Source organism: Pygocentrus nattereri, chromosome 30 (genome assembly GCF_015220715.1).
Source record: "Pygocentrus nattereri isolate fPygNat1 chromosome 30, fPygNat1.pri, whole genome shotgun sequence".
Taxonomy (NCBI): domain Eukaryota; kingdom Metazoa; phylum Chordata; class Actinopteri; order Characiformes; family Serrasalmidae; genus Pygocentrus; species Pygocentrus nattereri.
The window spans coordinates 2635636-2645751 of NC_051240.1; the positions used below are offsets into that span (position 1 = coordinate 2635636).

General features: G+C 44.1%; 1 protein-coding gene across 6 annotated transcripts; it reads left to right on the top strand.

Annotated features, from left to right (window-relative positions):
* Window positions 1-989: 989 nt before the first annotated feature.
* On the top strand, window positions 990-9682 carry si:dkey-217d24.6 (protein Wiz). 6 transcript variants are annotated; one of them, XM_017715746.1, is made up of 10 exons: window positions 990-1083; window positions 1641-1764; window positions 1915-2559; window positions 3764-4153; window positions 4511-5197; window positions 5817-6143; window positions 6457-6674; window positions 7038-7188; window positions 7682-7841; window positions 8989-9682. In XM_017715746.1, exons 2-10 carry the CDS (start codon window positions 1665-1667, stop codon window positions 9191-9193), a joined length of 2883 nt encoding a protein of 960 aa, XP_017571235.1. In that variant the 5' UTR covers window positions 990-1083; window positions 1641-1664; the 3' UTR covers window positions 9194-9682. The 6 variants fall into 6 exon arrangements, with proteins under 6 accessions (XP_017571235.1, XP_017571236.1, XP_017571230.1 ...); XM_017715747.2 differs by lacking the exon at window positions 990-1083 and adding an exon at window positions 1185-1440; XM_017715741.1 differs by lacking the exon at window positions 990-1083 and adding an exon at window positions 1484-1504.
* Window positions 9683-10116: the final 434 nt, after the last annotated feature.

Here is a 10116-nt window from a genome sequence, read left to right on the forward strand (position 1 = left end):
TCCCTCGGGATGGATGGATGGACAGTACAAATGCAGACTTACCTGCAGCTCTGTTTTAAGTTTTAGCACTGGCAATATTGTTATCCACAAAAGTGGAACAGTTTCCTGTAAAATATCTCTTGGCATTTGGTTTTTTAGGGTTTGAAAGTTTCTCATTGCAAATGAAACATAAAAGGAAACCAGCTGGCAAATAAGTGTTCATTCATCTCTAAATTCTCAACGCTCATCTTAAATCTTTCTCTTCTTTGACATGTCTTTAACTATTAGTTAGGCCAGATTGTTGTCTGCGTTGCTATGACGAGCAGAATTAGCAATGAATTAGCAGTTATACATTCTTTCCAGCATATAAGACAACTTGTTGTTAAAACAGCATTAGGACGGCGTTAGAACAATCAGCAAAGCTTTATTTTACGGCTAAGGAGGATTATTTTATTACCTAAAAAATATGCTGTGGAGCCACAAGGGCACAGTTGAAGAGTCTCATGTTGCCGACCACCAGTCTAGATCAACTAGTTCAACAAAGCTGCATTCTTGTCTGGAGGATATTCTGTCTGTCTTCAGCTGTTTACTTTATTTACATGCAGTTTATAACTGTAAAATATGCATTATTTAGATCTGCTGATGTGTTTATTTACTTCTATTTGAGCGATGCACACAGAAGCTACATGAGTGCCAGTAGCACCCCACTGTAGGCAAAATGGTTAACCTTCAGTAAAAGCTTTCCAAGGAATTCCTTATAGGTTTTCTATGTTTTATATTACGCGGAGCTTTTTATATTATATGGAGTTTTACTGCATGATTTTAGTGCATGATTAGCCACATTTGAAACACATTTTGTAAATGTAAAAATTTGAGGCTTAAACTGAGTTGAAAGTGTTCATTTTAATATACATTTCGTCTAAAAGTAAATCCAGGATTAAAGTGGCATTTGAAACGTAACTCTTTATAGTCGTCGGTGCAACACACCAATTCCCGCGCTAATCGATTGCTTCGGTCTGCCTCGGCGCAGTTCGACTGTGCCGCGTTGATGAAGAAGGGCTCCTGCTCAGTCAACCCAAACAATAGCATAAACACGTTGTGCAGGTAAAAAAAAACAGGGCTACTAAAACACGAAGCTCTTTTAAGGCGGTTATTTTGCCGCATGATGTATACCGTGTTGATAACCTTGCGACACGTGGCTCGGTAGATTTGATATATTCGCAAATTCAGACGCTTTCGTTAGCCTTAGCTGCGGCTAGCATGTGGCTAACGTGGCGTGTGTGAATGTTCACGGGCATTTGCGTTTTATCACTACAGTCGTGTCTGCCTCACTGTAGCACAGCCAGGACGAGCCCTAGTCTAGCATGTGGTCTTTATTTGGGCTTGTTTTGTTGAATGAGACTCGACACGAGTGTCTCTGTGAATGAATGAGAGACGCGGGTTGTTGTGAATAAAGAACATGTAAGACGCCGCGAGTGCGACTGTAATGTTAGAAACGACCCCCTTATTGCAGCTAAACATGAGGGTGAAGCGTGTTTTTTTCTTTTCCAGCTGCTTGTTCTAAAATGCTCAGCAGAAACCTTCTGGCTCCTGAGGAAAATCGTACCCTCAGTCATGGAGAAAAAGCCCAAGCTCACCCTCTGCTATGTGTGTTTTCTTAGCAGGGTGACGAAGGGACTGCGGGGATGGAGAGAGCTCCAGAAACAGCCCGGAAAAGCACAGCCAGCATTCCCCTCCACACAGTGCCTGGCACCGGCTCTTCATCGGCCGCTGAGGAGAATGAATGTGAGTGCAGGTGGTGGAGGACATTTAATTCACCATAACGTCCGAGATCAGGGACATCTGTCTATCTGCCAGGAAGCCAAATGAACTGATTCTGTATATTTAAGGAATTTGAATGTCTTAATATGCTCTCTTTTCTGCTTTGTGTTGCAGCAGCAGGGGTGCATTTGTGTGAGGTTTGTGGAACGTGTTTTGAGACAAAGAGAGGACTTTCCAGTCATTGCAGGTCTCACTTGAGGCAGCTGGGGGTGGCTGTGTCCGACAGCAGCGGCGCTCCGATTGGCCTGCTCTATGAGCTTATCCGTGAGAGAGATGGAAAACTGCCCTACTCCTCCCCTAAGGCCAGCTTGGACAAAACGCCAGCTCCCAAACCCCCCCAAAAACCCAAAATCCCCAAATCGCTCTTGACCACTTCCCTTAAAACCCTCCAGACTCCCACCCCTAAATCGACCCAGACCCCCACCCATAAAACCCCCAAAGCCTCCACCCCTAAAACCCCCCCGTCTTCCACACTTAAAACCCCCAGCTCCAAAAAAGACTCCACCACCAAACTCAAGATTAAAATAGCCTCCCTAGTGAAGAAGTACAGTAAGTCTCCATCCGCAGGGTCAGCCCCGCTGTCCCCCAGCCTCTCCCCCCCACCGCTCAGCCCCATTAAACCTGATAAACCCCGTAAAGTGCCCACCGAGCCAAAGAGTGTTCCGGGTCCTGTATCTTCACCTCTGTCTCCGTCTCTCAATCTGCCCTCCTCCAAACCCCTGTGGGCTCCTCAGGAAACAGACGCTCCGCTGAACCTCAGTGAGTAACACCAGACTGACTGCATTCAGGACGCATAACTCGGAGTTCGCTAAGGGTTTAACCACAACCTCACACAGTTTTAATGTGTTACTGTACATGTTTGTCTACTCCAGGCCAAAAGTTTGGAAATATTAGTAATATTAGCTTCAGAAATATTGTTATTTGGCTAATATCAAACTCAAAATTGCTATTCACTCCTCAGTACATATAGTCCATATGTGAACTAAACACATATTGGTTTATCCATCCCTTCTATCTGTGGTGGCTTTGCCTTGCCCAGGGATTGTTTCCGTTTTGTTTGTGTTAAATGGTGAAAATTGTCTTAAAAGTGTGTTAAATGGTTTGGATGTTATTATAAAAACTACTGCAGCTCTTTTGATGTTTGTCTCTTTGAAAAATACAGTTACAATCTTATTTTTAAGGCACTGTTGCTTCTACAATCCAATCAGGTGTAACATTATGATCACTTCCTTGTTTCTACGCTCTTTGTCCATTTTATCAGCTCCACTTACTGTATAGCTGCACTTTGTACCTCTACAGTTACAGACTGTAGTCCATCTGTTTCTCTGATACTTTGTTAGCCCCATGTTCTCCCCATGGACCCTCACAGAGCAGGTACTACTTGGGTGGTGGATCATTCTCAGCACTGCAGTAACACTGATGTGGTGGTGTGTTAGTGTGTTAGTGGATCAGACAGAGCAGTGAGTGATCATTATGTTATGCCTGATCGGTGTAAGTGCATATATGTAATGTGCATATTGTCACTGTCAGAACTAAACTATGCATCTCTCTGTTTGTTCTGTTTTAAATGTTTTGACAATTTCAAAGTGCTAGCTGCGGTTTATACTGTGCCAGAATTAATCTCAAATGGATTAATAAAAATCACCCAAAATGATTCAGAATAACACATTACATTAATTTGCATTCAGTGTTAAGAAGGTTCTTGGCTTCTCCTGTAAAGTTGTTCAGATAATGACTGTGTGTCCTCCTTTTTCAGTTTATGCCATAATTTGAAAAATACCTTTTATGTTGTGTGTAAATTTCATTAAGAATGAACAAAAGAAACGGCCTAAAAATACTTGTACAAATGTCTAGTTCCGTTAAGTTGCATTGTGTTTTTTGCATCTTCTCTAACGTTTTCATTTTGGAGATAAGAGTGTGAAATATTTAATATACTAATTATACTGAACATTTCTCACTGCAGCAGCAATGACGGACCCTTCACTGAGGCACGATGTTCACGTCTGTGAGCTGTGCGGAGCGTGGTATGAGACGAGGAAGGGTTTGTCCAGCCATGCGAGGGCTCACCTGCGGCAGTTTGGGGTGGAAATTGACTCAAAAGGTGCCCCGATTGACATCCTGCATGAGCTGCTGCTGAAGGAGGAGCAGAGCGGGAGGGTCAGCCCACTGCAGTTCGACAACTACCCTCCCTCATCCACTCCCCCAAGAGCTGCCCCCAAACGGCCTGCTCCGTCTTCGCCTCTGCCTGAGGGGTCACACATTGCCCCTGTCTCCCCGCCGCCCCTGAAAAAGATCAAAACCTCAGCTGCAGCGGTGGGGGCAGAGCCAGAGGGGGAGGCATTTGGCCAGAAAGGTGAGTTCAGCTGGTGTGTCTCTAAGTCAGTGATATGAACTAGATATCTGGATGCAGCTTGTCAGTGTAAAGTTGGCGATGAGGGGGAGGACACACCACACTGTCTAATATTGGTGTATTTGTTTGTCTGATTTAACTGCAGGCAGTGAAGGTTTTTATGTAAGGAATTTTATGTAATGTTAAAACTATTTTATTTAGGGTTAAAACCACTATTCTGGATTTATTAAATGGATGTGCTAAATCAATAATGAATAATTTATTGATTTAGCTTCCTGCATTTCTGCTTCTTCTGAACTTCAGAACTTAATATCTGATGTGAAATAAGGTTCACGAATGTGATGTTATCTCTGCTTTCAGGTGATTTGTCAAAGGATGTGAGCTGTGAGTTCTGTCATGAAAATTTTAAGAAGAGTCAAAGTTTAGCAAGCCACGCCCGCTCTCACCTCCGCCAGCTTGGCATAACCGAGTGGTCCGTGCATGGGTCACCCATGGCAACGCTCAGGGACCTAATGGCCCGTCGTGGAACGACCAGTTTACCCAAGCCTCATGCTCCTCCCTCAAAGCATAGTCACATGCCCACGAAACCACTTGGCTCACCCATTAAACCACATGCCCCGCCCACAAAAGACGGTGTCTCGCCTACGAAGCCTCATACTTCACCTGTACAGTCCCATGTACTGGAAAAACCCATTGACATGCCCACAAAGCCGCAAGTCCCACCCACAAAGCATTTTGCCTCACCTCCAAATCCCCATGCTTCACCTATGAAGACTCCTCATCCTCCTAAAAAGCCACTCCCCTCAACACCTGCCAGTCCTCCACCTCCATCCACAGCACTCCCTCTGACTTCTGGTTCCACCCCCATTGCAAAATCTCCAGGCTCCGCCCCTCCCCGAGTGCCCAAAGCCAGAAAAGGCTCACGGACGGTGGTGCCTAAACCAAAGGATGAGCCGTTGGAGAAGAACATCTCTGTCCCTAAACCCAAAAACACTACTACACCTTCACTTGCTGCTCCAGGGTCCAGCAGCAACCAGAACACCACAGGTAAGGCACCCTCTCTGTCTCGTCACCAGCTCCCAGTCACCAGTAATATACAAGCTTATTCACAAATACAAGCAAACCTCACTTTTTACAGTTTGATTAAAATGTAAAGTCATTTAAAATGGTTTCTTTCATCTTCATAGTGAAACATAATGAAAACAGTATTTCCTTTAGGATTTTTTAAATCATTGTTTTAGGGTCGAGATTGACCCTGCCACCTGACTTCTATTCTTTACAGTCCAGCCATTGAAGATCAGGCTTAGACCACCAGCCTTACCTCTTAAACAAACAAGATGTATCATCGTTTATTCAGCACTTCAGCTCAACTTGGCTCTGACTGTTCCTGTAACTGTTGTTTCAAATTAAAAGCACTCTGCGGTTTTGTAACTGCAACTTCATATTTCATAAAATTCTGAAGCAGTGGCAGCAATAATTTTGCTAAAATTGTATAGCAAAGTCACTGCAATACCTGAACCATGAGTTTTGGTGTTGTAGTAGTGGCACCATGAACAATTAAAAATGTGTTTGAGCCTCTGTTCTACAGTGTGTGTGTGTGTGTGTGTGTGTGTGTGTGTGTGTGTGTGTGTGTGTGTGTGTGCGCATGCGCCTGTGTGCATGTCAGTGCTGAAGCCGGAGGCTGATCTGTCTGTGCCGGTTCGGTGTAATTACTGCGGTGAGATGTTCGACAGTCGTAAAGCTCTGTCCTGCCATGCCCGTGCCCACCTGCGCCAGCTGGGGGTCAAATGGTCCCCCAACGCCTCGCCCATTGACACACTATATGAGCTCATGCTGAGGGAGGGTACACTGCAGGGGTCAGAGGTCAAACCAGAGCCTCCAGCAGGGGCCAGCGGGTCATGGAGGAAGGCGACCTCCTCACCTCAAACGTTCACAACTTCACCCGTAGAGTTCCTCGCAGAGAAAACAGATTCGCAGGACAGCATGGCCACAGGTACGTCCACCAGCGCGGTGTCACATACTGTAATACCACGTCAGTGACATGGGTTTTTCTATCTGCGTATGAATTTGTATTAATATCTCTGCATATTGTATCCTAAATATAGTGAGTGTTATCAAATCTTTTAATTGACTGTCTCAGTTAAAACAACAGGAACCGACGCTTGGACAGAAGTTGGGGCTTTATCCTAAAGTTAGGACTGTAGGCAAGCTATCGCTTTAATCAGCTACAGCGTTCTACCAACTGTGCTGTTATGGTTTAGACATATTTAGGCATGTTTAGCAGTGTGCTTGTGTTTCTCCTGCAGGGTGTGAGGCTACGTGTGACCTGTGCGGGTTTGACTTTGAGAACAGAAAAGCTCTGGCAAGTCATGCACGTGCTCATCTGCGCCAGCAGGGGGTGGACTGGCACACTAACGGCTCTCCTATAGAGACATTGGCCGAGTGGATGCAGAGAGAACCGGGCAAAGTGGCAGAGCTCCACAAACGCTACATGAGGGGAGAACTGCCACAGGTGGTTAAGAAGGTAAGACTGCTTCATAACCTCTGGATGTTCTAGATATGCCACTGACTGTGAATACAAGCTGTTGTCTTAGTGGTGTTCTGGGTAGTAGTCGGGAATTTAAAAAACAACGCAGGCAGCTCTGTCAGAACTTTTTAACGAAAGAGTTACTGTAATGCTGATGCATATTAGCGCAGATATGAATTAATATCTCCTACAAGCTTCAGATTCAGGTTTGTGTGTAATCTAAAATGTTCATGTGCACCATGATTAGCTCAATGCTGAAATACTATTAGAAATCCCTTTGGAGCGCTAGCAGAAATTAGCATTAGAGATGTTTTGATGTCCTGAAGTTCCAGCTCTGACAGTCAGGGTTTTCTCACACAGAGGAGTTCGGCATCCCCTCATCCCTCGCTCTCTGACCCGGAGTCCGCTCGCCCTGCAACTGCTAGAGAGCTCAAAGGTCAGCTGTCCTCGTCCTCTGCCCACAGGAAACCATCGGCTTCGCAGCACACACCAACGCACACCGCCGCCAGAGGTAACGCACACACGTCCTGCTGACGCAGTGCCGCCAGTTCCACAGCCACACACTGTGAGGAGCTGAATGAGAATCTGAAGCTAAAACTGAGTCAGACTCAGAAGCTGAAGCTGACTCCGAATAGACTCTGAATCAGAATCTGAATCTGAGTCGGACTGTGAAGCGGAAGTCAAGTCAGATTCTGAAGCTGATGCCAAGTTGGACTCTGCAGCTGAAGCCGACTCTGAGTCAGACTCTGAAATTGAAGCTAGATCAGATTTGTTTTACATGCACTGAATTAATTGTTACTCACTCAGAGACAAAGCATAATACACACTGCAGCAGGACAAAGAAATCTACACATATGACATAGAAAGTGTGCAGTCCTGTACAGGTTCAGGTGGAATAAACAGCTGGTCTGTGACCTGTCCAGCATATGTGACCCCCCCCCCCCTCCATGTGCCCCACAGGGGTTAATTAAAGTGAACAGGTAACGTGTGTTTATATGTTGCAGGTTGTGAGAGGCGTCCTCCTAAGCACATCCCCCATAGTGACAGCAGGCTGGGGGCGGGCCCTCTGAAGCCACGTGTGGGGAATGCTCCCTCCCTCATGCCCCGGCCACCGGAGAGCAGCCTGGTTAAACTGGTGGGAAAAGTTTATTCACTGAAGTGCAGGTGAGTCCGGCGCTCATGGTGTCCATCGTCTCTGCATTTTTGGGCTGCTGAGTAGATGTGGCGCTGCTGTAGTGCTGTTTGCTCTGTTTATGTACTTCCCTGCAGCACACTACATATACATTCACTGGCCACTTTATTAAGTATATGTTCAGTTGCTTGTTAACACAAATAGCTAATCAGCCAATCACACGGCCGCAACTCATTTAGACATGTAGAGGTGGTCAAGACAACTTGCTGAAGTGCAGACCGAACATCAGAACGGGGAAGAAAGGGGATTTAAGGGACTTTGAACGTGGTTGTTGGTGCCAGACGGGCTGGTCTGAGTATTTCAGAAACTGCTGATCTGCTGGGATTTTCACACACAACCATCTCTAGGGTTTACAGAGAACGGTCCGAAAAAGAGGAAATATCCAGTGAGCGGTCAGTTGTGAGGACGAAAATGCCTTGTTGATGTCAGAGGAGAATGGGCAGACTGGGTCCAGATGATAGAAAGACAACAGGAACTCAAATAACCAACCAGAATCTCTGAGGAAAGTGTGGCATGAAGAATTAAGACAGTTCTGAAGGCAAAAGGGGGTATATATATATATATATATATATATATATATATATATATATATATATATATATATATATATATATATATATATATATATATATATATATATATAAAATAAATATTACGGTTGATAGAATCGTAGTTCAGTTTGGTGTTTATTATTTGCTCAGTATTGTTAAAGTTTCGAGTGTATAATGTCAGTGAGCGTGTTTACATGCTCTTAGTAATCTGATAACTGCAGAAATCAGTGATTTTGATACTGGAGCTGCTGTTTGTCTATCAACACATTTATAAATTACCGGAAACTTGCACATAAAACCATCATCAGTGTTAGCAGATATTATTGGCCAGCTGATATGTGTTCAGAATGTTATGGGATGAAAAACAAATGGAAACACTGGTTTGTGTACATGTCTTTTATGATCCCCAGCATACTTCACTGAATGTTATTATAACTGGATTGTAATTGTTTTTAGTGGTCTAAAATTGATTCAGTTCAATCATGGTGCACTTTTGTACATCTGCTGTTTAATCTAATGTTATCAAATCTGGTCTAATGCAGTCTAATCTGTACTCCTGTGCGTGCAGGTTCTGCGAGGAGGTGTTTAAAGGTCCTCTCTCGGTTCAGGAGGATTGGCTGATTCACCTGCGGCAGCACATCCTCAACCTCAAACGGGACTCTGCCCCCAACTCTGCCCCTGCAACACAGAGCACTGCCCCTGCAATGCAGAGCACTTCCCCCACAATCCAGCGCTCGGACTCAACGCAGCTGATTGGACCGCAGGTCGTTTAGGGGGCAGGAACGCTGCTTGTTACTATAGTTGTCTGGTAAGGGCTGCTCTACAGCATCCCCCTCAGGAAGCTTCAGCTGTGAGCTTTACGCTGAGGAGCTGTTGATCGGCCAAGTTCTGCATCTTTTCAGCTGAAACTACTTTTTACAGATTTTCACAGTTGGTTTAGGGAGACTCTGCGGAAGAGGAGTGTCACTGAAGAGCTGAATGTATTTTACTTTTTGAATTCTGGATTCTGTGTTTTTACGTTTGATCATTTTAATTAGGATTTATTTTTAGAATTTCCATGGGCTGATTTTATACTGGTGTAAAGGGAACTGAACTCCTATATGAAATGTTTTGTATAAATAAGGACAGCCCTGTATACTGTTCAGGTGACCGCAGGTGTGTGTGTCTGTGTGTGTGTGTGTGTGTCAGGGGAGGGACTGAATGAATGTGCACCACATTTATTACCAAAACACTGAATAAAAATGAATACATTTATAAATATATATATATGTATATATTTGAGAGTTTTTATTCAGTTTATCTGGTTTATTTATTTATTTATATATATATTTTTTGCTTTGTTTATAGCATCTTTTTAGGATCCCCATTAGCCGCTACTCCCTGGGCTCCAGTAGGCAAACTGTACATTATAAAATAGTGCAATAACAATCAACAAAACAAGTCATACAGAACATGAGTAAAGAATGAAAGAAAAACAAAAACTAAGAAAACAGTTTAACAATTTAAACACAAAAATCTCATGGAGAAAAGGTCAGTTGGTGTATCTCACAAGCACCTTGGCCGACATTATTCTGGTAAGAATTCTGATAAGGTTTGTGTCGCACTCGGCCGTTTTGAATAATAAAACGCATAAATATAATGGTATCGTTACTCTAAGTAAACAAATCAAGTGCTCTCTGATCAGAACTGCGCTCCA